General features: G+C 40.0%; 1 protein-coding gene across 9 annotated transcripts in view; it reads left to right on the forward strand.

Moving 5' to 3' along the window:
* AUTS2 (activator of transcription and developmental regulator AUTS2) overlaps positions 1-27,463 on the forward strand; it is a 1,131,932-nt gene that overhangs the window by 263,913 nt on the left and 840,556 nt on the right. For all 9 annotated transcript variants that reach the window (XM_072837546.1, XM_072837550.1, XM_072837545.1 and 6 more), the window contains exon 2: positions 24,118-24,330. In XM_072837546.1, the coding sequence (XP_072693647.1) occupies positions 24,118-24,330 (213 nt within the window). The remainder of the gene's footprint in view (positions 1-24,117; positions 24,331-27,463) is intronic.

The following is a 27,463-nucleotide window of genomic DNA, read 5'->3' on the forward strand; positions in this document are numbered from 1 at the left end:
ATCCTGGGACTCCAGGATCACTCCCTGAGCCAAAGGCACTTGCTAAACCGCTGAGCCACACAGGGATCCCCCTAAATCTAAGTTTATGGTATGTTACATACCCCTAAAATTTCCCTTGCTATGGAAAAATTGTAAAACAGTCTGTGTGTAAAGTTCACAAGTAAGATAAATCTCTTTATGCTACTTAACCTTGAGCTCCTGTTGGCTATTGGCCATTCAGCTTTGTCTTTCTGCTTCCTGACAAGATGTTTTTCATTTCTGAGATAAGGCCATACATCCATGTATCTGCTTTTTGTGCATGACACGTGATAAAGCATGTATCAAATGTTGAATGTTAAAGTTCTTGAGTAGAATATTCCTTTAAATTGTGACGAGTTTTATTTTATTTTTTGTTATGTTATGTTATGTTATTGAGAATGAGAGAGACACAGACACACACAAAAAAAACTTAGATTTAGTTCTTTATAACATTTAAAAAAAATTTCTTATGTATGAAATTTTACTTTAAATATGTGCCTATGTAGTGGCTAGTTATGTAGTAGTCATCTGTTACTGAATAAAATACAGAATGTCCACCTAAATGCAAATTTCAGATACAAATTTCAAGTATTCCCAAATATTGTATGCATGGGACATACTTAGGCTTAAAAAATTCTTTATTTATCTAAATTCAAATTTAACCAACATCCTGTATATCCATTTGCTTATATTCTGGCAATGCTGCCTATTTCAAATCATTCCTGTTTTTTTATTTTAGGGGGAAGAAAAACATGCTGAACAAGAAAAAGATGTGAAGCATCACAGACAGGAGAAGTTAAAGAAGTTAGCTAAGAAAAACAGAAGATTTTTGCTATGTAGTCCTAAGTGAGATGAGCACAGGCAAGAAAAAGAGAGAGCACGAGCGCTGGTGCCAGTCGTGGGAGGGGCAAAGGGAGAGAAAGAGAATCCCAAGTAGACTTGCACTGAATGTAGAGCCCAACTTGGAGCTTGATCCCACAACCCTGAGATTATGACTTGAGCCCAAACCAAGAATCAGATGCTTAACTGACTAAACCACCGAGGTACCACCTGTGACCAGTTCTTTTCTTTAGCACAGTTTCTTCCTGCATGAAGATCCTTAACATAAACATGTAGATGATGAAGACAGTCAGGTCTTCGTTTGTCTTAGAGTTTTATTTGAGATGAGAGTCTGTCTGCTGCCCAGCTTTTCCACATGCAAGCTAATTATGAGGCTGAATCTCTCTCAAATCATGTTACATTACTCCAAAGCTTAATAGTGATACTGAGACATTTTTTCCACACTTTGCTTTTTTACCAGGCTTACATTGTGATGTGATTCTCATGATAACCTATGAGGGAGCAGTATGGATAGTCTCCCTGTTTTGTAATGAGAAATTTGAATTTCTGATCAGTGAAATGAGTTGTATAAGATCAATTAGGACTTAAATCTTGATCTTGGACTTTCTGGGCCATTGCTCTTTCCACTACCTGGATTGACTTTTGAATATGAGCAAGAGGGGGATTAGGCAGTCTAGGAGTAATTGAACCAGTGTTCCCCTCTGCTAGCTTGGAAAATGAAGAGTTGTCCTCATACCTGTGTATTGTGCTGGAAGAGGTATTTGCCTTTGGTTCAATGCATGCCTGTAACACACCTCAGTTCCTTCTGTGAGCAACAGTCACTGCCCCTGTACAACCACTTCTGAATGAAGTATGTCAGCCACTGTTGATATCTGAGTTGGAAGCAGTGTACTATAAGTGCATGGGCAGGAGTTGTTGGAAGATGTGTTTTCATCCCTGAATTACACAAGCAAAAGACTCGAAAATGAGATTCTTCACAACTATTGGGGAGATTTGGAAGGCTGGAAGAAAGAGAATTCCACCAGGTTTTATTAAGCATCTACAAGGTATTTTTGGATGTATTAGATAACGTGGATGTGAAAAAGTCTGTTGAGTATTATTCAAGAACTCTTTCACCTTCATATCTTTGCTAGTCTCCTTCCCACCTCTACTTTTTGTTGCTCTCTGTTATTGGATGTATTTTAATTTTGACCTGAGACATTTCTTCCTTTGTTTTCTAAGTCTTCCCGTTTGCATATATTTTTTTCTAAAAGTAGAGTGTGGACTCTTCAAGGTCATCATTCTTAAAATACCATTGCCTCCTTTCTATGTTTTAAGCCAAATTCTGGCTCAAAAGGAAAATACAGCCTCCAGGACTGTCAGCGTTTTTTACTTTATCATATATGTAATATACTTACCTTGTACCCTGAGTTTAGTGAGCTCCCATGTTTATGCAGTTGTATTCATTGGGCATCGTGAATGCTGTGTGCAAATGGGGCAGCAAAGAATGGCAGATATGCCTATTATGTAAATTTCCTCTACTCATCCATATGCTGTTCCATTGTCTCATTAGACTTCATTTACGATACTCAAGCTCCTAGGTAAAGCCATAGATCATTAAACCAGGACAGATCATCATTAAACCTGAGTACAGGACACTGGGCAGTTGCACAGGTTGCGCATCTAGGAAGTTGGACTTGAACATCATAGATAAGAAAGCATGGCAGAGACATACATGCCCATTCTGATAGCCTCCTTCTGTTTTCACACTGAGGAAAGCATGGATTCTCTCTTATTATGTTTCAGAGGTAAGAAAGGTTAGAACATCAGTCCATTGTGCTGTTTGCCCCTTTATCTATAATTTGCTTAAATGTTTTCTTCTGTCTCCTTCCTTTCTTGTCATGTTGAGTATGTCCTTAATATCCAGTGTCGAATATTATGCCTGAGAGTGAAACGGAATTTTATTTTATTTTATTTTATTTTATTTTATTTTATTTTATTTTATTATTTTATTTTATTATTTTATTTTATTTATTTTATTTTATTTTATTTTATTTTATTTTATTTTATTTTATTTTATTTTATTTTATTTTATTTTATTTTAAAGATTTTATTTAATTATTCAGGAGACATATATAGAGAGAGAGGCAGAGACACAGGCAGTGGGAGAAGCAGGCTCCGTGCAAGGAGCCCGATGTGGGACTCGATCCCGGGACTCTAGGATCAAGCCCTGGGCCAAAGGCAGGCACTCAACCGCTGGGCCACCCAGGGATCCCATGAACCTGAATTTTATTCTAAGCACTGAAATTATAACAAAATGTTTCTGTATTTGATTTCTAATGAATTTGGGACACTGGACTATCTAGAATATCTTAAAATGGGCTTTAGAAATTTTAGCCTCCTCCTACCCCAGATATACAACTTACTTTTCTTTTGACCTGTTATCACTGATGAAAATTCTGAGCTTCTAGTGACTTCTGAGAAAATAGCTCTCCTCCCTCTTTAATTAAATGGTGGTGGATTAACATCCTATGGTCCATTGCAGCTTCCACAATGACCAGTGGGAAGTAGAACTTGTAGAAGATACAGTTTGGAGAATTGCTATTAAATTAGCAAAGAGCCCTCTTTGCTGTGTCAGACGAGAGCCATGAAGTTGATTTACACATTCAGGGTGGTACTTGATATAATCTATATTCTAAAGAGACCCTCTTTTTACTAATCGAGAGGCTATATCACATGCTCATACTTTGTTGTGTGTTTTTTTTAAAGATTTATTTATTTATTTATTCATGAGAGACACAGGGGGGTGGGGGCAGAGACACAGGCAGAGGGAGAAGCAGGCTCCATGCAGGAAGCCTGACATGGAACTCAATCCTGGGTCTCTAGGATCACACCCTAGTCTGAAGGCGACACTAAACCACTGAGCCACCCAGGCTGCCCCCTGCTCATACTTTGAAGAGAAAAAAAAAAAAACAAATGTTCTAGGACTTGTAAGTTAAGAGAAGTACCTTAACATAGTGTAGTTCTTTCTTTTTATTATTATTAAAGATTTTATTTATTTATTCATGAAAGACACAGAGAGAAAGAGGCAGAGACACAGGAAGAGGGAGAAGCAGGCTCCATTCAGGGAGTCCGATGTGGAACTTGATCCCAGGACTCCAGGATCATGCCCTGGGCTGAAGGCAGGTGTTAAACCGCTGAGCAACTCAGGGATTCCCCTCCCCCCCTTTTAAAGATTTTATCTATTTATGAGAGAGAAAGAGAGACAGAGAGAGGCAGAGACACAGGCAAAGGGTGAAGCAGGCTCCATGCAGGGAGCCTGAATGGGACTCGATCCCAGGTCTCCAAGATCACACCCTGGGCTGAAGGAGGCGCTAAACCACTGAGCCACCCAGGCTGCCCCAGAGTGTAGTTCTTTAACACATCTGTCTGGCTTTGGAATCAGACTGACTTTAGACTGTCTGCATCATAGAAACTAGGGAATTTTAGGCACATCACCTGCCCTAGTGGTTCTCAATTCTAATGTCACATTTAAGGAACTTTAAAAACATACCCCACAGAGATTGAGATTAAATTCAAATTAGTTGCTTTTGGTTGGGGTCCATTTTTTTTTTTTTTAATCTTTCTAGAAGATTCAGTAAACTGTGCAAGGGTTAAGAACCACTGCCTTAACATCTCTGGCCCTCAATTTCCTATCTGTATGGTGGGAGGAACAAAGTTCCTAATTTATAGGGTTGTAGTGAGGTCTAGTTTAGTAGTGAGGTCTAGTTTAATGAGCACAGCACCTGGTCAGTGTTACGTGTGTAGTAAATGTGAGCTACCATTAGTATGACCACGCTTACTGAGTCTTTGTTGAGATTGGCATACATTTCTTGAGCTTGAAACGTGTTGATTTGTTAGAAATACTGCAAGGAATAGAAATTGAACCTACCCTAAGGGAATGACTGAAGTCTGATTAGAATATCCTGCATAACTTCCTTCTACCTTCCTGGAAGAGTGTGTCAGAGAATGGTTATAATCACTGACTTTATGTACTAGAGTTGACTCTTGGGAAGCTTTGTGGATCCACACTAAAGAAATTGGAGTTGATCAATGGATAGCCTTTGAAAGTAGCAAACAAGGGAGTGATATGACTAGACCCATACTTTAGAGATGTCATCAATCCTGCAAAAGCGTGAAAGACTAGAGACAGAGATACTAGTTAGGACTAAATCCATGGTGATCAGGCTTTATATATTTATTCCTCCTTTACCCCAGTGCCCCTCTCTCTCATAAATAAATAATTATTTATTTATGAGAGAGAAAGAGAGACAGAGAGAGGCAGAGACACAGGCAAAGGGTGAAGCAGGCCTGCCTGAATGAGGTATTTGCTCTCCCCCATTCAAAACTATTGCACATGAATATCTAGCTAGGCATTTGATAGTATATCAAATAAATATATGCATTTGAAAATCTAAGTCAGCCTTTCCCAAACATTGGAGAGAATCGTTATATTCAGTCCAAGGCATCACTGATTTTGAATAATTAACTTCTCTCCTTTGCATCTGAATGATACTAGTTTGGTACTTTACTGAAGAGAATAGTTACTTCAATCACTTTTTGATCTGTGTGCATCAGAATAGAAATTGTTTCTTGTTTCTGTTTCGGCTAGATTGCACACTTAGTATTAAATTTTCTGACAATATGATTATTATTATTCTTGCTAACTTGACTAAGGTTGCCCTCATCTGATTATTCATATGAGACCCTTGGGGCTAAAAGCTCTATTCTGCCCAGGCCTGGTTCCATTTTTCTATGTAGAACTTATGGTATGAAAACAGTTCACAGGTGTGTCTGAGACACAGAGAGCTTGATGAGAGCCCTGTGCTTTATGCGCAGAAAATGTTGAAGACTAGACTTTCTTTAGCATCATCTAAGGAAGCACACAGTACAAGTTGTCCAGTTTAGCCTTACAGAGAGAGCACCAGTACTTTTCATTAGAGGGCGATGGAAATGGGTCTCTTTGCAGTGATCATGGCCACAGTGCTCCATCTCAGTCAACCTGCTCCAGGTATGGGAAGGGGGGACAGTGGACCACTCTGAATGTTCTCATGGTCATGTCTGAGAGGGTATCAATAAGCAGCTATTCATACCCAATTGTTCAAATTGATGATTTCTGATTTGTTTTTTGAATATATGTATTGGATGACCTTTTGCCTTTTAAATGCAATTAAGAATTCACTTGATCACTGCCAAATTAGCAGAAACAGTTGTGATCCAAAAATATTGGATTTTATTTTATTTTCAAAAATATTGAATTTTAGATAAAAAAAATTATTTCAGTGTTTATCCAAACTTCTATTGAATGTCTACCAAGGACCAAATGTGATGTTCTAAGAGATTTGATGTGATATGAGACAGTCTTCTCCCTCAAGGGATTCATATTCTAGAACTAGCAGTGATGATAACTGCATAAGCCACCTGATTGATCTAGAATTGCATAAAAACTTTACTGTAGGGATTGAAGTAAGGATTTAATTTCTTTTCCAGTAAGCCTCTACTTGGTATCCATGAAGTACTTGCAATTTTGAGGTTCCCTAGTGAAATGATATCTGACTGTGGGTGTTTCTCTGACAGAATAAAGTTGGATTTCTCTCCTGAGAAACGTGTTGGTGAGCAAGCATTATCACATTCCCCCTTTCTTTGCTATTGCAACACAGTTTCCTATTCAAATAGGCAAATTCCTGATATTTTTGTTAAAAGAAATATGTGGGCCAGATCATATAATACTTTTACATGTTTGATGGCAGCCACTAATTGGCTGGGGACTTGTTACCTAGAGGTCTAGGACCCCCTGAAGTCTTCATTATATTGTTAATACCAAAATATGATACCAAATACTGTTCTTAATGTGGTTCTTTCTTTTTTTTAATTGAGGTGTAATTGGCATATATAACATAATGATTTGGTATTTGTATGTATTGCAAAGTCTAGTAAACATCCATCACCCCACACAGTTACAATTTTTTTGTGTGTGATTAGAACTCTTAAGATCTACTCTCTTAGCAACTTTCAAATATGCAATACAGTATTATTAACTATAGTCACTGAAAGTCATTATTTCTTACATATTATCAGATGCTGAGATTTGGTTTCAGAGAGCACCCTTTTCTACTTCCCTGGTGTGGAGGCAATGATTTGTAGTACCTATAATAATTAATCATTTGGTGATGTTTTTGAGTGTTTCAAGTGTAGGAAATGATTTCTTCCATCAAGATGCTTGCTTCCCTCTGCAAAGTCTAAACCAGAAGCCTCCAGCTTTTTTGATTGTAGGCTCCTATGGGAAAAACCACTTAAAATAAGCGCCCCTGTTAGACATATTTTTATTCATTTAAAAGTTTTATGCATGTGCTGTTGTGTAGGTTGTATAGATCATAAAACATGTAACATTAAAAATTATTGAGTGAAATGAACAAATAGACTTTTTTAAAAAAGATTTTATTTATTTATTCATGAGAGAGAGGGAGAGAAGCAGAGGCAGAGAGAGAGAGAGAAAGGCAGAGACATAGGCAGAGAGAGAAGCAGGCTCCATGCAGGAAGCCTGATGTGGGACTCTATCCCGGGACTCTGGGATCACGCCCTGAGCCAAAGGCAGATGCTCAACCGCTGAGCCACCCAGACATCCCTAGACATTTTTTTTATGTAGACTTACCTTATCCCAAGTGGAACATCTTACAGACCACTGGTGTAGATAGAAAGGGCTAAGGGGTGCTTGGGAGGGAGAAATCATCCCTAAGGCTTATGGATGAAGTGAGAGTTACATGTGAGCAGAAACAGTAAGTCATGGCAGGGTGAGGGGCAAGTTGATACCATCAGTTTGGTGCAAGCAGCAGGGTGCCATGTGGTAGACGTGTGCCTTACGAAACGTGAGTGGACAGGTGTGGACTGGGATGGAGGATGGGGCAGGGGTTATAGGTGGAGAGAATGTGAGGAAACACTGTTTTGAGTCCTATTCCCAGAGAAGAGAAGGACAAACAGGAGGGTGGTGGCAGGTAGGGTGAAGAACTAGTGAAAGTTTGGGAACTTCCCTGTGGCTAGCAACTTTCTTTTAATGATTGGAACTTTAGAGGAGGAAGTGAGTCTTGAAGACTGCTGGAGAAGAATGATTTGTAGTAGGGGAAGCCCAAGATAGGGAGAGGCAAAGGGGAAGGACTGGCCACATCCCAAAGCCTTATTGTGCCCAGTTCCACTTCAGCTTTTTTAGGACTACGGCAGTGTTTTTCAGGAAGTGGCTTATTTACCCCCACCCCCTCTTCTTTTAGACCAAATAATGGAAACCTGTGCTCACATCCAGGGTCAGGGCTAATTTTCCAAGATGTAGGAAATACTTTCCTCTTTTTGTTATTTACTTTCTAACTTTGTTCCCTTTTACTCTCCTGTTGGAGGAGAGAGACATGTAGCTGCTTCCTAAGCAGTCCCTGTGAACCTGATGGATCTTGAGGCTTCCAGAGATCAATCTGGCATAAGAACCAAAGAAGCAGCCACATGGCTCTCTCTGAGAGACAGGATTTCTTCCTTTGGACAGGATAGAGCTTTAATTGAGTCCAAATCACATCTCATCCTATGAATGCTGGAGAGCAGTACATTTTTAACTAGGAAGAGCTTCAATTATTTATTAGCCATGATACTAATTTATCCTGAGTGCATGTCTTAGAGCTGGCTCTTCATCCCTGCGTGGCCACTGATGTAATGCCATTGTGTTCCTATACTTAACTGAGAGCTCTGAAGTTTTTCTAGCCTTGTGTTTTCCTGAAGCTATAATTTTTTAAATTGTGCTAAAATATTTACACACTGATCACCATATGACACTGCTTCTGGAAAGAGGAGAAGAAAGTGGGGATTCCTGCTGCTGTCGCTCTTTTTATCTTTAACATCTGAGGGTCCTTTGGGAGGTGTCCTCTGGGATGAACCATGCACTCAGCACTGCTTTGGGAAGTAGAGTGGGGCTTGTCCAGTTGCACTTTGATGTTGCTGCCTTATCTGTTATTTGGTACTGTTGTATTCTAGGATGAATTTCTGGAACTCTCTGCTATAGGTGTTTGAGACTTTGAATGTTTGCCTATAGAAAATGTAGGCAATTCTGGGGTCCCTTATAGTGTCTTTGCTCATCATTGCACTAATGGCCAATGTGGACAAAGTATTGCTTAGGCCCATATTCTATTCTAAAAGCACTTTATTAGTTTTTTTTAAAAAACTGATTTATTTGAGAGAGAGAGCAAGCACGAGCAGTGGGGAGGGTCAGAGGGAAAGGGACAAGCAAACTCCCCTTTGAGCAAGGAGCCCAATGTGGAACTTGATCCCAGGGCCCTGGGATCATGACCTGAGCTGAAGGCAGATGCTTAACCATCTGAGCCACTCAGGCATATGTGTTAACCTATTTAACTCCTCACAGCAATCCTAGGAGGTAAAATGCTATTATTATCTCTATGTTACAGATGAGGAAACAGTAAGTAACTTGCCTAATGAGCTCCATATAGGCTCTGGTGTGGAAAGCTGCAGTGACACACCTGCCTTGCCACTTAGAATCACAGAAATCACATTTCTTCATCAGAAAATGTCATCAGTACACTTGCTCACAGGATTGTGGTGGGTATGTGATTCTGGCACATAGTAAACTCTTAGTACACATCAGCCACCACCATGGCCACCATCACCACCTTCTTCTTCATTGTCATGTCATCTATGCAGAGCATCACATGAAACATCAGACCCCTGACAGAGGCAATCTCAAAGGCTCATTTGCTTTAGATGTCAAATAACGGTTGAGTTCTGCCTACCTTTCCTTGAAAATATAATGGCAGGGAAAGAAGAGAAGTTGGAAATGGTGAGCCCTTTTCCAAACTGGAAGTCAGGATATTTTCAGAGGAAGGTAAAATATCCACCCGTGCTCTTCTTACCACAGTTCCTTGCTACCCATCCCTGCTCAACCCCGACCTTCAAGGGCAGGTTGGGGGGGCCCTTGAGGGCAATGAGAGCTAGAACATTGGAGGAGAAGGTGGGGGGTATGGCAGAAAGAGAGGAAGTACCCACCAGACCTGCTTGTACAATCTCCACAGCATGTAATTAAGGCTTGCAGCCTTGTCAGCCAGAAACTCTCCTCATGGTGCAAGAGGCAGAGAGCCTTGTCACTGTCTCTAGAATTATTTGTGTAATTCAGCAGCTGTTTCCCTCAGATGCTTACCACACGGGGTTGGGTTATAAAGACGTACGAGTAGAATCGCCGAGGTTCAGACACTTGTGTTCACTGTTCAGCTGAGAGCCACTTAGGCTGTTCTTGTACAAATGCATTAGATTATGGTTAAGCAGCTTATGGACATAAAAACACATTAGAACTTTACAGCACTCTATAAATTATAGTTTTTGCAGCATTCACAGCCACAATGCTAGGTAATTACATTCATTAATCTACTACTAAGAGCACATAAAGTTGCCTCCCAAACGGTACTGTATGTGTCAGTGCTCAGCTGGGAAGGAGAGCTCCCTCCCCCCTTCTTTTTTCCATCTCCCCCTGTTCTATTAAGCCTTGTGCGGAAGGTTTTGGATGGTACATTGAGGGATTCCCTAATAGAGTCCAAGAAACCCATTTTGTTCAAGGTTAGGCTCTGGCAGGAAGCACTGTAGGGGTAATCTTTTCATGTTGAACTACGTGTAGTTACTATTTTGTATGCATTTGTTTTCTTTTTGGAAATGGACAGATGTCTCATTTGGAAAACCAGCAGGGGTAAAGCAGTTGAAAAGAGATTTATGATGTCATCAGCTGCAAATGCTTTTTCAGGCCTTCTTTTTGCCTGTCTGTAGGAATGGTTTATATGGTGTGTCTTTTAAATTTTGGATGTATCATGAGTGCAGGGGTGGTCAGGTCAATTCACAGTACTAAAATAACTAACCCTACTCTATTCCAGAGATTAGATTAATTTATTTAATCCTAATGGCCTCATTGTAAGTTAGGTACCATAATTAGCTCCTTGTTTTATAGAAATGAGAATACGGAGGCTTCACAGGGTGTTGTGGTAATTAAAAAAAGGATTATAAATACAATATGCAGTACATTACTTGGTACACTGAAAGACACTCTGTAAACACAATCTTGAGGATAGATGGAGAACAGATCCCATCATTAATCCTCTAGTGCCAAATACAATCTTTTATAATGACTAACAGTTTCCCTTTATAATGACTAAGAACATGACTGTATTAGTCAGGAAGAGGAATTCCTCACCTATCATTTATTTACTGTCTGCTGTATGCTGGGATATAACCAGGCGCTTTTCACAGATTTCATGAAACCTCCTTACTCTATCCCTGTATTCCATGAGTAGAAATGGAGGCTTAAAATGGCTGGGAGATTTGCTTGAGGTCACAAAGCCACGAAGTGGCAACACCATTGCTCACACCCAGATCTAACTACCACCGCAGCACCTGCTTGTGTCAGGGCTCCTTGAACAAAGACACAAAGGAGGAAGTCACAAATGAAGAGTATCTGCAGCAGTGAAGTACTGTCCTTGTCCTGAAATTAACTTTCTATTGTGGGAAATGATTGTAAAACACGGATTGATAGGATCTCTCAATAATGGAGTCTGGGGGCCTCTGGGTGGCTCAGTCAGTTAAGTTTGTGACTCTTGATCTCGGTTCAGGTCTTGATCTCAGGTCTTGAGTTTAAATCCCATGTTGGGCTCCACACTGAGCATGGAGCTTACTTAAAAAAAGGGAGTCTGAAGGTAAGAAGGTTTGACTTTGTGTACTTCATAGCAGCCTTGGCTTTTAGGGATGGGGCACAGAGTCCCTTTTTCAGCAGGCAGGATGGCGCTCTTGTTCCCTGGGGAATTGAGAAGTATTCAAGACTACCCCGAGCTCTGTTGCAGGATTGGTAACTGCTGAGAAGAAAAGTGGTTGCTCTGGTGATGAGAGGATGACAGAACTACAGGGTAGTATCAGCCTCAGCATCTTGTGTCCACTCAGCTCTCTCGCTTTTAAAAGGAACTGGCACATTAGACTACTGCTGAAATCCCCAGAGCCTGCTACTTGCTCATTGGGGCAGGGCTGATGCCATTTGCGGGGTGAAGTGTACTCACAATATGATAAAAACTGAACAAGGGAAAAGAGGAGATCTTCCTCACAAATGCTGCCATCTAAGGTATAGCTTAAATGACAGGCTTATTTTTTGGCCCCATAACCGATTTTCCTACTGGCCCATCTGCTCATGCACACACCTTCCCAGGATCACACAGCAGGCCTGGCCTTTATCATTTCGGGTCCTGCAGAGCTGTTCTCTCTCGCTGTGGTATTGATGTCAGTTTTAACAGCTGTTATGTATATTGACTCCTCCACTGATTACGAGTGTATGTGCCATTGCTAGTTTGTTTAGCCAGTGCTCACCTTTCATAGGCTGTGATGGGGATTGCACTGTTATGAATGTAATTTGCTGAGCTTGTGGTGGCATCAAGAAATCCTACTGGGATGAGGAAGGGTTGATTTTCCTACAGTCAGATGACATTTTCTGGTTCCCTTTCCTCATGGGACCATGGGCCAGTGTTACACCACATGCTTCTGTGTGAGAGAGAAGGAAATTGTTTAAAGTATGTCATCTGCAGACAGATCTGTAGATATGTGCCGGTGTGTATGTACAGGTATGTTTTAAGGATGGAGTGGATGGGGTATGCACTCAGTGACTCAGAACTCCACGGAGTTAACTGTGGACAGCTCTTACAGATAAATTAATGCTACTGCTTAAAAATGGGAGAACATTTTCAGGAGGGACTCTTAGTGCTTTCAGCAAATCTCTGTGGCTTATGTTTTTATATAGCTGTCGTCTTCTCAGATCAGACATCCCTATTGCCTGTTAGGTAAACACAGAAAGCCTAGATTATGAGTTAAACGTATTGACAGTATTTCAAGTGCTATCAGAGAACATTTAGTTCAGTTTAATTTTGTGATAAATCTCATGTTTAATCCTCTGGTTACTCTGTAATCATGTCTCTATTGATCTTTTCTGAATGACTGCCTGCAGTTTAATAAACTTTGCCATTAACCCAGAGTTTCTAAAGGATGAGATTGATTCCATTATCAAATCTGATAGACCCAATAAGTACCTAAACATCACTAAATCTATCTATAGGAAGCTTTATTAGAGTGACAGCCCCTTAGCTTGTTCAAGAAGCTGGTAACATCTGGACTTCTTTGCATAACACAGTTGCCTTAGAATTAGCATCTTACTCTCTTATGCAAATGGACACTACCTTTCATCTCTCAGGTCAGTGTAGTAGCCAACAGAAAGGACAGTCTCTTCTTCTTTAACTGTAATTGTAGGTCTAATTTATTCTCATGGCAGAAATAGCTTGAGGAGTTTGTTTAGTTTGTGTCTCAGTCAGTGGATACGTATAATGCACTTTTCTATACTCTGTGCAAACCTGCAGGATAGTTCTGTTTATTTTTACCCATATGATGCTAAAGCAAGGAAAATCTTTCTGGATAAAACCTGAAATGGAAGATCAGGGGTGATGAGGAAGAGGGTGTGCAGAGTTATAGGCTGGAGCTGTGTGAATAAGCTCTAAGACTTGGCAAAATTTTCCATAAAGCCCATATATGTATCTTATTTAGTGAGAGAACATTTGCAGTAGGTACTAAACAGGAATTTCTGTATTTTGCACCTGTGGGTATTTCTAGTTGTATAGTATCCTCTAATACGTATTTATCCACACAGGCAGAACATGTGAGATTCAGGGTATGGAACGTTTGTGTAGCTTTGTATTTCTTTAAGGTCAGAAAGGTGTCACTCCCTGCCGCTTTATATCCCTGAAATAAAATAGTGAAGATTGTCAGTTTTAGAGAAAATGCCAAGGCTTTTATTTCTGTAAAGATTTTTAGTGCTGATTTGAATCCTTTCTGAAAGAGTTCAGATATTTGACACAAGAGGAATAGCCTTTTCCTAAGTATGATTTGGAAGGGAAGTGGAGGTGAGAAGAAGTTTATAATGAGATAATACTAAGCCTTAATATAAAATTTTCCTCAAACAAAAGGTCATAACCCTGACACAAATAAGGTTATAATGACTTGGTGTTAGGGAATGAGAGTAGCTTTATCAATCCTCAGCTTCCTCCTTTAGAGAATGAAAATATGGTCTGGAAGAAAAACCTCTAGTGAATCCATGAACTCTAAGCTACATTGTTTGAACATTTTATATGTGATAAAATAACCTCCCAGGATAATAGCATTAGAGAGGTTGACAGAACCTAGGAGATCATCCCATAGAGAACCTGAAATTTATAGATGTTGGTGTAGATTGGGTTCTGCCCCTTCAATAAAAATTAGTCTGAGAAAGGGTGTAACAGTTGCTCCTGGAGTACTAGAAGGTTGGTGTGTGCATGTGCACACTGGTTCTCTGCCTCACCACTCTGTAAATGAAGAAATGCCTACTCATCTCCAATGGGAAGTTGACTACAGTCTCTTGGAAGATGGGAGAAAGTTGCAGAATTATTACTCAAGTAATTACTTCATAGTTCTCCAGAAACCTATCTGAATCTCTTGAAAACTTGAGCCATACTGTCTCTTTTCCATATATCCTTCCCAATATGCTGTACCAAACTGTATTTGTATGCAGAACCACATAATGTGAATTTTGCCAGAAGTTGTTCTTCCTGTCACTGAATACTCCTAACATTAAATTATCTTTTATAAAATTGTGTCCTGTCTGCTGAGTGGACAGAATGTGCCTGTGTATCTGTGTGTGTGTGTCTGTGTGTGTATGAGAGAGAGAGAGAGAGAGAGAGATTTTGTCCTCCTACACAGGCTTCTTCAAGTGATTCCCCACTGCCAGCTGCCACCTCTGTTTCTACAGCAGCACAGCCAGCCCTAACTAAAGCAAACACCAAGGTGTTCTCTGCTGCCTATTAATGTAGCTTTGACTTTTTGTTTTGTTTTGTTTAGATTTGACTTCTTCAGAGCCAGAGCTAGAAGGAACTATTAGTGGTCTTCCCTTTTATCCTCCTTTAAAATATTCTGATATCACATCAGGAGTTTATTTTCTGTCTTCTGGGGAGGATTAAAGGAAAGAGTGAGGATCAGAGGTGTTAGAGCATGGCAGAGAGGAACGGAGGATCCTTCCACGGCCTAGATTCCCAGTCTTTATTTTGCTAGTTCTCTTGTGGTTAATTTCATTTCACTCTGCTAGAAAAGTGAAATGAATGGATACGTTGCATCTTTCCCTAACTAAATTAAAGATCCTTGTAGGGCCAGATATCCATCCATACTGTAAGTTGGATTTCTGGTGCATACACCATCTTCTCTGCCTTTCCCTTTATAATGGTAATGCAAGCCCAGATAAGGTCATTTTCCCACATGAAATCTGGGATAGCTGTCATTTCCAGGACTCCTCCAGGCCCAGAAAGTAATAATTCAGCACATACAGCTGACAATGACTACTACAGTATCAGTAAGTTACTTGCTGCAAATTTCTAGAGACATTGGTCATTTAAAATGAAGATGTGGTAGCATGTGGATACCTGGGAAAGAGAAGTTGAGAACGTTTTGAGGGAAGAAGAGCAAAGTCTGTGCCTTTTTAAATTAATTTGAATCCAATATCTGGATAAAAAGAGGTTTTCACCAGCTAGTCAGGCTCCTTGTCTGGCATATCTGGGTAATAGTATCAAGCACTTGATATTTTTGAGAGTAGGAGGTATTAAGGATTGGTAAATGGTCATTTGACCTTCATATGATGCCTCACGCAAGATGGGACATTTTGCCTGTCAGTCCCCTTTATTGTTTTGTCTTCTCTTGGACTTAATAAGGTGATCTGTATTGTCTTTGAGGCATTTGCTCCACCCTTTAGTATATAAGGGAATGGATGGTTTCACCATGTTTTGCTGAGGGGATATCATTAGATAGTAAGTTTGGAAGTTTTTGGGTGACAGTCTGAGAAAGCAAGAGAGGAGACATAGTACAATTCATAGCCTGGTGGGACAGCCTCAGGAGTGAGAGACACATCCATGTTGTTCTCATTTCTCTGATTCCATTGTTCAAAACCCACCTACTATATGCCTCATACTATATTCACTGCCGGGAGTTCAGGGAGTTGTAACCACCATCCCTGTGGAGCAAACCTGGGTATTGCAGGGAGGGCCTGATCACTAATTATTTTGCCACATGCACATTAATCAACCCTTTCCCCATTTTGTGCAAGGAATGCCTAGCAAAAAATGAATAATAGCTAATTTAAAAGGCTGTTATTAGAATTACACGTCCTCTCAAATGTGTTTGTGACCACAGTGGATTAGGTTAGAATGGATCTAGAAGCAACAGAAATTTGTGTTCTCAGCCTGCCTCTCTTGAGGTAGCAAACCAGGCCCCCACCTTTGGAAAAGCCTGAGGATTGTGTGGCATGCCCACTTTCTCTTCTGGATTCCATTATGCTTTTCTCTGTTATGGGGTTCCCTTCCCCTTTCTGGACTCACTCTTTGTGTACATTATCACCCTTAAGCCTTCTCTGATGAGATTTTCTCCCTGAGTCATGCTGTGTTCCTCTTTTAGAATGTTGCTGTTATAGAGGAGTTAAAAAAATTTTTTTTAAGGTTTCCTTTTCGTCATGCTATATTTCTCAGATTATCTGGAGGGACTGTAATCCAATTTTAGGAATCCTTCAGGGCTAAGAGCCTAAACTGTTTTAAGCAATAGCATCTAGTTGCCAGGGACTCAACCACTTTGAGAGTGTTAAGGTCTAACAGCAGCCAACTCTCAATTATCTATGGGAATGAGAGGCTGCTGGGACATTTTCAATTCACAGAGTGTGCAAAAATCTCACTTGAGCTGGTGGCTGTGATCTCATCCTATAACTGAATTTAGGAGAACTTCTCAAATACCTTTCTTTCCCCTCCCCTCCCCTCCCCTCCCCTCCCCTCTCCTCTCTTCTTCCTCACTTCTGACAATAGCACTGCACCTTTGACAAGTGTTTTCATACTTAGTCTCTTTGTACTAAGAGTACAAATTTGTCTGTACTTAGTCTCTTTATTTTAAACCATTTTTCCTCTCTCCATTTAGATTCCCTTACATCCTTTGTATTACCATGTATTAAGTATATTGTAGTAATACCTCAGGTTTTGTTTTTTTTTTTTTTGCATTAGGAACAGTAAAAAATGTATTTATACTTTCTTTGTTTTTGATTCAAGTGTTCATGAGAGATGTGGCTAAATAGCTAACCAGGGCACTTGAAAGAAAGCTAGGAAAACTTGGACCAAATGTTAGCTTCTGAATAACTGAGAATTGACTCTTAGAAGTGAAAAAAAAAAGGCCCAGCTCTGCCTTGGCACTGAAAATGATGTAAGGACGACACTGCCTGGTCTGCCTGGGGCATTCGAATTCCCAGCTGAGTTGTCCCCAGTGGCCACATCATGGGCTAACGCCAGACCTTCTACAGTAAGGTCATCCCTTTGTTTCAGGAATCTGAAAGATGAGTTCCTTTTGATGGACACTGAATGCAGTCCAGTTATTGGTGATGGTGATGTGCCAGTTGTGCGTGATGGCAAGGGTTGCTGTTTCTTTTTTTACAGCTTTATTGAGGTGTAATTCACATACTGGCAAACTGCAAGGAATAAAAGTATACAATTTATAAGTTTTCACATGTGTGTACACCCATACAAGCATTGCCATAATCAAGACAATAGTTTATCACCCCAAATATTTCCTCATGTCTGTATATAATCTCTTCCTGCCTCTCCCAGGGAACCACTGATTTGCCTTATGTCACTACTGATTATTTTACATTTTTTAGATTTTATATGAATGGAAACATACAAAATATTCTTTTGTGATTCATTGCTCTAACTTAGCATAATTATTTTGAGATATAGTCAAACTGTCATGTATCAGTAGGCTATTTTTCATTGTTGAATAATATTCCACAGAATGGTTATATCATAGTTTATTCATCTGTTGATATATGTTTGAGTTGTTTTCAGTTAAGCTGTAACAGAGCTGATATGAACAGTCTTATACAGATCTTTTTGTGGAAATGTGCTTTCATTTTTTGGGGGGAAATACCTAAGTGTAGAATGACAAGATCATATGGTAGGTCTACTTTGAACTTTTAATGAAATGGCCAAACTGTTTTCCAAAGTGGCAGTATCATTCTTCATTCCTCCCGTTAGTGTAAGAATCTGCCTCCACATTCTTGCCTGCACTTGGTATGGTGAGTCTTTTTCGTTTTAGCCATTCTAGTATGTAGATAGTGGCATTTCATTTTGTTTTTAATTTGCATTTCCAAGATGACTGTTGATGTTAAGCATCTTTTTACATGCTACTTGCCATCCATATGTCTTCTTTAGTCACCTGTCCAAATCTTTTTATTTTTTTAACTGCTTAAAACACTGGATTGATTTCTTTTTATGTAGTTTTGAGAGCTTTTAAAAATATAATCTGGATACAAGACTTTCCTCAGATATTACACTTTGCAGATAGTTTTCCATTCTTTGACTTATCTCTTCATTTTCTTAACAATTTCTTTTGAAGAGCAGAAGTTTTAATTTTTGATGAGGTGTAATTTATCACTTTGTTCTTTTATGAATTGTGCTTTTGACATTATGTCTAAGCAATTTTTGTTTAACCTAAGGTCTCAAAAGTTTTATCTTCTGTCTTCTAGGAGTTGTATGGTTCTAGGTTCAACATTTAGATTTATGATACATTTTTAGTTAATTTTTCTAATTAGACTGAGTCATGAATCAAAATTATTTTTTACATATAGAGATGTGTGTGTGTGTGTATGTATTATATGTATATATATATATATATATATTCTATTAACATTTGTTAAAAAGATTATTTCTCCACAGAATTGCTGTGCTTTTGCTGAAAACCAGTTGTCCCCATACATACGGGTCTATTTCTGTACTCATCCATTGATCTCTTTTTCTGTCCCCATGGCAATGCAGGGCTGCAGTTGTAATACCATGTGAAGGGCGGCAGAATGGAGCACCTTTGCAGCTCCTCATCTAACCCACTTTACTGTAATAGCTCATTGATTTGTCTCCTGTACTCCTACTAAATAAAGAGCCTGAGGTCAGGGATGTTTTCTTAGGTTTTCCTGACAGGTGGCAAAGTGTCTGGCACATAGTAGGTATTTTTATTTTTGTTTTTAAAAGGTGTGAACGTGGAGAACTACATTTTGAATGCTGCGTTTGTTCCTTATTTTGTTTGTAAATTCCTGCACACAGCCTCCTGTCCTTACTAAAAAGTTTAGGTTCTGAAGGTCTGTTCGGAAGTCCATTTGTCTAGAGTAGGGGCTAATGTCCACATACCCATTCAAAGTTTTAAAAGAGCTGTGTAATTTGTTTCTTTCCTAATCTTTCACTTCGTACTATCACTGTAAATGCTTTTACTTCTTTTGTGCTTAAGGGAAGAGATGGAATCAGCGTTTGTAAAACCATCCAAAAATAAGTACAAATGCAATACAATAAGTCAGCAAAGGACTTGACAAGCTAAAATGACAGCACACAGCCATGGATGCCTTTTGATGGTGACAGGCAAAAGCGCTTTTTCGTATTTCTCCTGGCTTCTTTGTTATTTCATTGCCTGTCCTTAAGATCAAATAACTTAGAGAAGAGGTTCTGTTTAAATCATACCCCTCTTTCCTGCATGTACATACACAGGGGCACATGCAGACACCCACTCCGCATATGCTTTATAAGTGATGGGCTGCTTTCAGATTAGTTTGGTTGGAAAAATCAAATGGAGACTTTCTGAAACCTATTTCATGCAAGGCAGGCAAATTGTGCCTTCATTTTCTGTTGTCTCTGGCTTCATCTGTAATCAGCAAATGCAGCTCCGCTGCTGAGACAGTGCTTCATCTGCAGTTTATTGCTCTCCCCTAGTCTGCACAGCCCTGAACCATCTCATTTTGAAATTCAGGAGTGGCAGAGGAAGCCTTTTGTGAGAGATTATAATTTGAGAGAAAAGGGGAAGTCAAGAGCAAGATCGCCTATTTTGAAGAAGGCTGGGTGTTGAAGGAAATGCTCCGGCTCTGAGCCTCTCATCATGTGTGCTGCTGTGACCCTGCACTCCATCACCAGTGACCTAAAAATCACATAATTTCAACTATTCATGAAACCTATTCCCATCTGTTATGCATGGCTTGTGCACTTACCCCCTCTATTGCCAGAAAATAAGTCTAAATTTTTTTATTTCACAGCCAGCCTTCTGTTGTTGGTGTACTGGCTTTCTTGCTTTCTTGCTTGCTTCCCTGATTGTCAATGAATGCCTTAAAACATTTTTCCCCCCAGATCTTTTCCTTACTCTTCTGCCCTCCTCACTTTCTCTTCCAGTGCTTCTTTGCTGAATGTATCCTTTGCCTAGTATGAGGCACAGTCATCTTATTTTTAAAAAGCACTGCAGGTAATTCTGATGGACATGAATTTTTTCTGGGAATTGCTACCCCGTATCATAGTAGACAAATGAATCAACTGAGCTTTGAAAATTGTAATTCATTGATGGTAAAAATTTATTTTATAAACCACAGTTTACTTCCTGTCTTGTAGCAGTGCTTTGTAGACCACCCAAGTTTCTGTAAGGAAATTCTTAAACAGTTGTTAATGGCCGGTTGGTGGATAGATACATGCACACATACACATGTGTGTAATCACATGCAGAACTCTTTAAGAGTATTAGGAGGTAATTTATAATCATTCTGTTTGTCTTTGATTCTTATTGTTTATAGTGGACAGTTCTTGTCATTTTCCCTCCAAGACAGTCAATGAGAAGTTAAATGATTACTTTATACATAGTAAGCAACCAGATAATGTTTACAGACAGAATGAATAAACATCAGCCTGGTTTATTCAAGAATTATACCAAAGTGTCTATGCAGCAGTTTCTAAATAAAACTATATCTTTGAAAGAATGAAGATAATTTCTAGTCTTTGAGAATATAAACCTATAATAAAAACCTTTTAATGACTCTTGATTTCTTCTTACCTCTTAAGCCACCGCCTCTATACACATTTTGATCCTTTCTCTCTTCCTCTTTCCTCCCCATTCTCGCACCCTCCAGAATTAAAAATCTCAATATTAATTGGAGCTAAGATGATTGTACTGCTGCTGCTAAGACTTCAGCAGGTCTCTTACAAGCTAATATCACGGTATGGGGTCCATTTGCTGTGTAGCTCTTGTGGTGTGGTGAGAATGCCTTGATTAATATGCTACATGAAAATAAAATGGATTTGGAAAAAATTATACCATACTCTCATAAATATTAATTCACATTTGTATGGAATTGCACATAATTTTCAACATACTTTGGAGCACCTTCAGTACTAAAGGAGATTTGGTCTCCAAAGAGAATGGCATAATTTTTTTTAAAAGCACCATTGATACATTATTTGTATCCTAATTTTTTATTAATCCAATACTCTACAGGCATGTAAGGCAGTAGGTGGGTGACAGGAGATTTTTTTTTACCCAGTGGGGAGTTTATATATTACTCTTAGAAATAGTAGTACAATTAATCATATTATATAGAAGCAATCCACGATGGACCTCACCTGGCTGCTTCTGCTAGCATTGCCATCATTTCCGAGTATCTTTTCATGAGAGCTGTTTTGGTTGCATGCTATGTTAATCTCAGAATAATCTGAGCTGAGCAGGTGTTTGACATAGCTGACTGTGGTAGTGGATGCCAGACAGAGGAATAAATACAGCAGACATTTATTGAACATTTTCCATGTGTTAGGCATAGTGTACAAGTTTCTGACACTAGAATCAATGGCCATGTGCACTCACTTTGATTTCAGCTTGTCCCTTAAATACTTTCCACCACATATCCTCATTGCCTCAGGAGAGCTCCCTCTCCAATGGCAGAGGGTAAATCATCTGCATTGATAGCAGCTAGAAGTTAGACCAGGAACCACTCATTTGCCTTAGGAGATTGTTATTTTTGATATCTTCTTTCTCCAGGGATAAGGTCTTTTGCCTCTTCTAGGGCTTGCTGTTTGCTGTGGATCCTTGTTTCTGCAGTGCCTTCAAGGTTCCTTGGTTTCTGCTTTGCTAGTTTGCTTCATTCTATTTTAGTGCTGGCTTGGGGTTCTATTAAATCACTATTGTGACTTAAAGGTTTGGATACTTTAGCTAGTTGCCTTATTTATTTATTTATTTATTTATTTATTTATTTATATTTATTTATATTTATTTATTTATTTATTTATTTATTTATTTATTTATTTATTTATTATCAAACATAAACATACATACTACCTGTTATTTGCCTGACTCTGTATGTGAAGCATTGGGGTTACTGAGATGAATGATAAGTTAGTCTGTGCCCTGATTCTTTTAAGGGATCATGCTGCCAGCTGCTGCAGGGCCTTGACATAAGCTGTTCTCTCTGCTCAAACTTTCAGAACTAGGTCAGATGGTAGTCCTCTCCTTAGCACCAACTCAGTCCTCTGAACTAGACCATTTACCCCAGTTTTAGCACTCTTTGCCTTTCCTTTAGAGCAGATAGTTAAATTTGCAATGATATATTTGTGTGATTTAATATTTGTCCCTAAACTTTAAGTTTCATGAGGTGGTGATTTTTTCCCCCACATTATTGTTTTCCCAGCCCTGGTAGAGGCCAGTGCTGAGTTTGTACTTGGCATATACTGGGTGAACAGAAAATACTTGTGGAGCACTTGGGTGGCTTAGTCAGTTAAACATCTATGTACCTTTGGCTCAGATCATGATCTTAGGGTCCTGGGATCTAGCCCCACATCAGGCTCCATTCTCAGCAGGGAGTCTACTTCTTTCTCTTCCTCTGTGCTCTCTCCCACTCTCTCTCTCTCAAGTAAATAACTAAAATCTTAAAAATAGAAAAGAAAAGAAAATACTTGTATAAGGCTTGAGAACAGTGCTTTGCATTATAAGAAAGGTCATCCTGAGTGGACAGCCCTGCTAAGACTCCTTGAACTAGAAGAGGGAGGGGTGTGGAAAGTAGAGCTTTGAGGCCAACGGTAAAGCAGAGGTAAAGGACCATAATGGCTATGGTTGATTTGCGGAAGGACCTTGAGGAGCAGCGTGTATGTCAAGTGGGCAGTGCTGGATATTGGGAGGCAGTAGGATAGAGAACTAACATGGGGCTATTGGCTGTAAAGGAGGAGGAGGGTGGGGAAGGGGGTTTGGAGTAAAGAGCAAAGTATTTTAAGGAGAAAGATGGGTAAAGGGAAATTTTTGTTTTAGTTTTTTGATTTATTTTAATGTGCATTGATTTAGGACCACAGAAACAATTTATTTGTATGGGAGTGCGGCTCCATGAAGGAACATTTTTAGTGTAAATAGGATCATGTCCACTCATTTACAATGGACTGAGTTCCAAATCTTCTAATTTCAGCACTTTGTGTGTACAGCATTTCTCAGGGTTCAGAGGACCTTTGCACGTATCCTACCAGTGGTGTACTTCGTCTCCTAATGAATGATGCCAGTGTCAGGCTTTGGGTTCAGGTCTTTGGTATTTCCATAGATGCTGAGCCACCTGCAGGCACAGAAGTCGCTGGAGGTTGTGGCCTGAAATGCCTGCCTGTAGTCTCTACAGCTGCTGTTTCCTATTCCAGGACATCCATTACTTTTCTCCTGCCCTTCCCACACCACCCCCCCCCCCGCCCCCCGCAGTCACACACACATAGTAATAAATGAAAGGTTGCTGTATATCTTGGTGATAATATTGTTGTTACATTTTGCAAAAAACTGGGAATTAAGGATGCTCAGAGGAACTTGTGGTAAAAATATATAATGCATTAAGGAAACATTTTAATCATATAAATTGAAAGTTTCTTTCTTGCTGGCTCACATCCTCCTGGCCCTGGTATGTTTGGGCTTTTGCCTTTTTTTTTTTTTTTCCTTAAATCATGCATGCACTTAGTACTCCTTTTCTGAAATATAATTGATGTACCAACATGGAAAGTGAGTGTATTGAGTCTCCTTGGAGAATGTCATTGTGTGCTGGACCTAGCAGAGAATCAAATTGAAAGCCACTAAGCAGTGAAATCACTTTTAATGGACAGATGCTTTTTGCTTTGTTGACTTTTCTGCCCAGCAATAATAGAAAGGATATATTTGTGGTGGCATTAGGGATTCAGAAGGATCGAGAGCAGTGTTTCTTAGTTTTAGGTGTTCTCATCTCCGTCTTTCCTGCTTTCCCCTCTCCCTTCTTGTAGCCCTGTGTAGCCTGTGCTTTGGGGGTGACTCTGGACACCTATGTAATCAGCACTTCCCTCTCCTTCTTTCCTATAGAAAGATGTGGCACTTAAGCCCCAGGAACGTGTGGAAAGACGCCAGACCCCTCTGATCAAGAAGAAACGAGAAGCACTTACCAATGGCCTTTCCTTTCATTCCAAGAAGAGCAGACTCAGCCACCCCCACCACTACAGCTCAGATCGAGAAAATGACCGCAATCTCTGCCAGCACCTTGGGAAGAGAAAGAAAACACCGAAGGGACTCAGACAGGTGAGGAAGCGTGGGTGTGTCCTTCTCAAAATCCCTTCCTCATGTGCCTGCCTCTCTGCAGTCCTTCCTGTGGAGAAGACCTCCTTGGTGGGCTGCTGGCATGTTGCCTCGCAAAGCTGTGTACTTGCTTCTCACAGAATACACCAGGCCTAACTCAGTGTTTTTATGACAATTTGAAACTTGGGCATTGGTACCTTTTTATCAGATGTGCTGTGTGCCACAAAGCTTGACACTGGTGCTACTGGCATGTGGGGCAGACTGGCTGGACTACTGATGCTAGTCAAGCTGGAGATGGTTCATAGGGTAGAGATCTTCATGATTGGGACAAATGAAACGGGCAAGTGTGCTCTCAGGTACATTGTGGATCTCAAGGTTCTGAGGTGCTAAAAATGGTTGTCTGCATGCAGGCAGAACCTTGCTTATGATTTTTATTTTCTAAAGCACCTCAGATATTGTGTAGGTGAGAACAGTGGTGAAGAAATGAATTTGCCTTTCTGTTCTTCAGTTGTTCTCTGTAGTCCATAATTCAGGACTGTCTTTGCGATCTGCTGATTGTATGAAAGTCTGGTAGTAGGGCTTACTGGTCTGTTAATAATTAGGTTTCAGTGATCCACAAGAAAATATAGCTCTTGGCATTTGGGAGTCTTTCTGCCTGTGGAAATCCCCACATGAGATAGATTAATAATGAGAAATGAAGCTGTTTATAGCAGTTTTTCTGCACAAATCCAGAGGCTTTAGTGCCTGCTGAGTTACCTGTGTCCTGGGTGTGTTCTGTTTGTTTTTGATGGGACCATTGAATGGAAATGACTATCACTTGAAGTAAGCAGAGAAAGGGAGTGTGGCTCATAGAGCAGGTGCTGCTAATTAGAAGCCCAACACGCATTTTCCAGTTTGCAGATGTTTTTATATAGAGGGAGAAATCTGGTATCATACACAAACAGTGGTTCTGCAAGTTCACAGATCATTAGAATCATATCATGAGTGTTTTCTGGCCCATCCCGAAGAGCTAATGAACCAGAATCTCTGGGGACGAGTCACAGAACTTGTGGTCTTAGATTTTCTACTTGATAATGACCAGGTCAGTTTGGAAGTCATTCTTATAAAGCATCAAGAGTGTATTTTTGGTGATGATTTTTAGTGAAAAGATTGGAGGACCCAAAGCCTTAATATGATCTGGTCTCTAATAAGATATGGAGTCCCCGTTCAACCTGGTGGGTAAGGAGGGATATATTCCTGAGAAAACATCTAGAGGGATGGACGTCAGCATGGGCACAGAAGTATCTCAGGGAGTGTCCCCACAATTGACAGGGCAGGTTTTCTTTTCTTTTTTTTTTTTTAAATATTTTATTTATTTATTCATGAGAGACACAGAGGGAGAGAGAGGCAGAGACACAGGCAGTGAGAAAAGCAGGCTCCATGCAGGGAGCCCGATGTGGGACTCGATCCCAGGTCCCCAGAATCAGGCCCTGGGCTGAAGGCAGTGCCAAACCGCTGAGCCATCTGGGCTGCCGGACAGGACAGGTTTTCTTTTCTTTCTTTTCTTTTCTTTTCTTTTCTTTTCTTTTCTTTTCTTTTCTTTTCTTTTCTTTTCTTTTCTTTTCTTTTCTTTTCTTCTTTTCTTTTCTTTTCTTTTTTTTTTAATTTATTTTTATTGGTGTTCAATTTGCCAACATATAGAATAACACCCAGTGCTCATCCCATCAAGTGCCCCCCTCAGTGCCCATCACCCAGTCACCGCCACCCCCTGCCCACCTCCCTTTCTACCACCCCTTGTTCGTTTCCCAGTTAGCAGTCTCTCATGTACTGTCTCCCTTTCTAATATTTCCCACTCATTTTTTCTCCTTTCGACAGGGCAGGTTTTCTGAAGGTACATATATGTTCTCAAATGAAATTTTTTTTAAAGATTTATTTATTTATTTATGATAGACTAGAGAGAGAGAGAGAGAGAGAGAGAGAGAGAGAGAGAGGCAGAGACACAGGAGGAGGGAGAAGCAGGCTCCATGCTGGGAGCCCGATGTGGGACTGGATCTTGGGATTCCAGGATTGTGCCCTGGGCTAAAGGCAGGCGCTAAACTGCTGAGCCACCCAGGGATCCCCCAGACTGGAGTTCTAAGAGTAATTATTAACATTTGTCTAATGCGTACCATGTTACAGTCATTAATAAGGGAGTTTATATAATCTGTAATTCTCACAGCCATCCTGGGTAGTGGGTAATAGGTTTACTTTCTACAGGGGGAAACCAGAGGTCAAAGCATTACAGTGTCTTGTCTCAGGCCACTTAGCAATGAGGTACAGAACCAGGGTTTAGATCCAGGTTTCTTTGTATTGCTCTATTTTCCCTGTATATTAGCCAATTGGGATGAAGAGAAAGAGAACTCCAGGTTGGAGGTAATAGGGGGCCTCCCAAGTATTTCTAGGAACTAAGTGAATAGTTTGGTCATAGGGAGTGACTTTGGTTATAGAAATGGTGACCTATGAAAGCATAAAAAGAAACAGGATAAACTACCAAGTTCAGAGAGCAGAGGAAGAGCTGGGAAGTTTGAAAGCAACCACATTTACCTGAAGATTTCTTTTTCTATATAAGGAAATTGTTTCAGGAAGGAGAGTGGAGCCAAGGAGGAAGGGCTAGGTGCTATAAAAGGTGGTGTTGCTGTGACTCCCAGCCCATGCTCCTCTGCATGAGCTCTGTAAGAAAGGTAATTTTTATTCTGGGACAGAAGTTGCAGTGTAACCACCACCTCTTCCCCAGGCCTTCCCTAGCAGTAGTATAGGAGGAAGCCTTCCTACTCTTTCAGACAAGAAACCAATTTAATTCCAAGTCTACACTAAACTGTGGTTCCTCATCCTTGACTCATACTCCCAGATTTGATCTGACTTTCCCATTCTCTGTCCTCGAAATTCTTCCTTCTGCTTTGTCCTCTAGTGATCATAAAAGAAAATTAGGACATGTATATCTCAAATTCAAGTAGCTTTTGTCCTAATGGTTAACCTTCTGGTACACATGGTATTTGAAATCAAAGCTATCCTTATTTTAGGCTAAATATTTGAAAAGCAATTTTTTTTTTGACTCACTCATTATAAATCGTGGAGAAGGAAAGAATGAGTTGTACCTTTTTGGTCTGTGTAAGAGTTT

This window comes from Canis lupus, chromosome 8 (assembly GCF_048164855.1).
Source record: "Canis lupus baileyi chromosome 8, mCanLup2.hap1, whole genome shotgun sequence".
In the NCBI taxonomy this organism is placed as follows: Eukaryota; Metazoa; Chordata; class Mammalia; order Carnivora; family Canidae; genus Canis; species Canis lupus.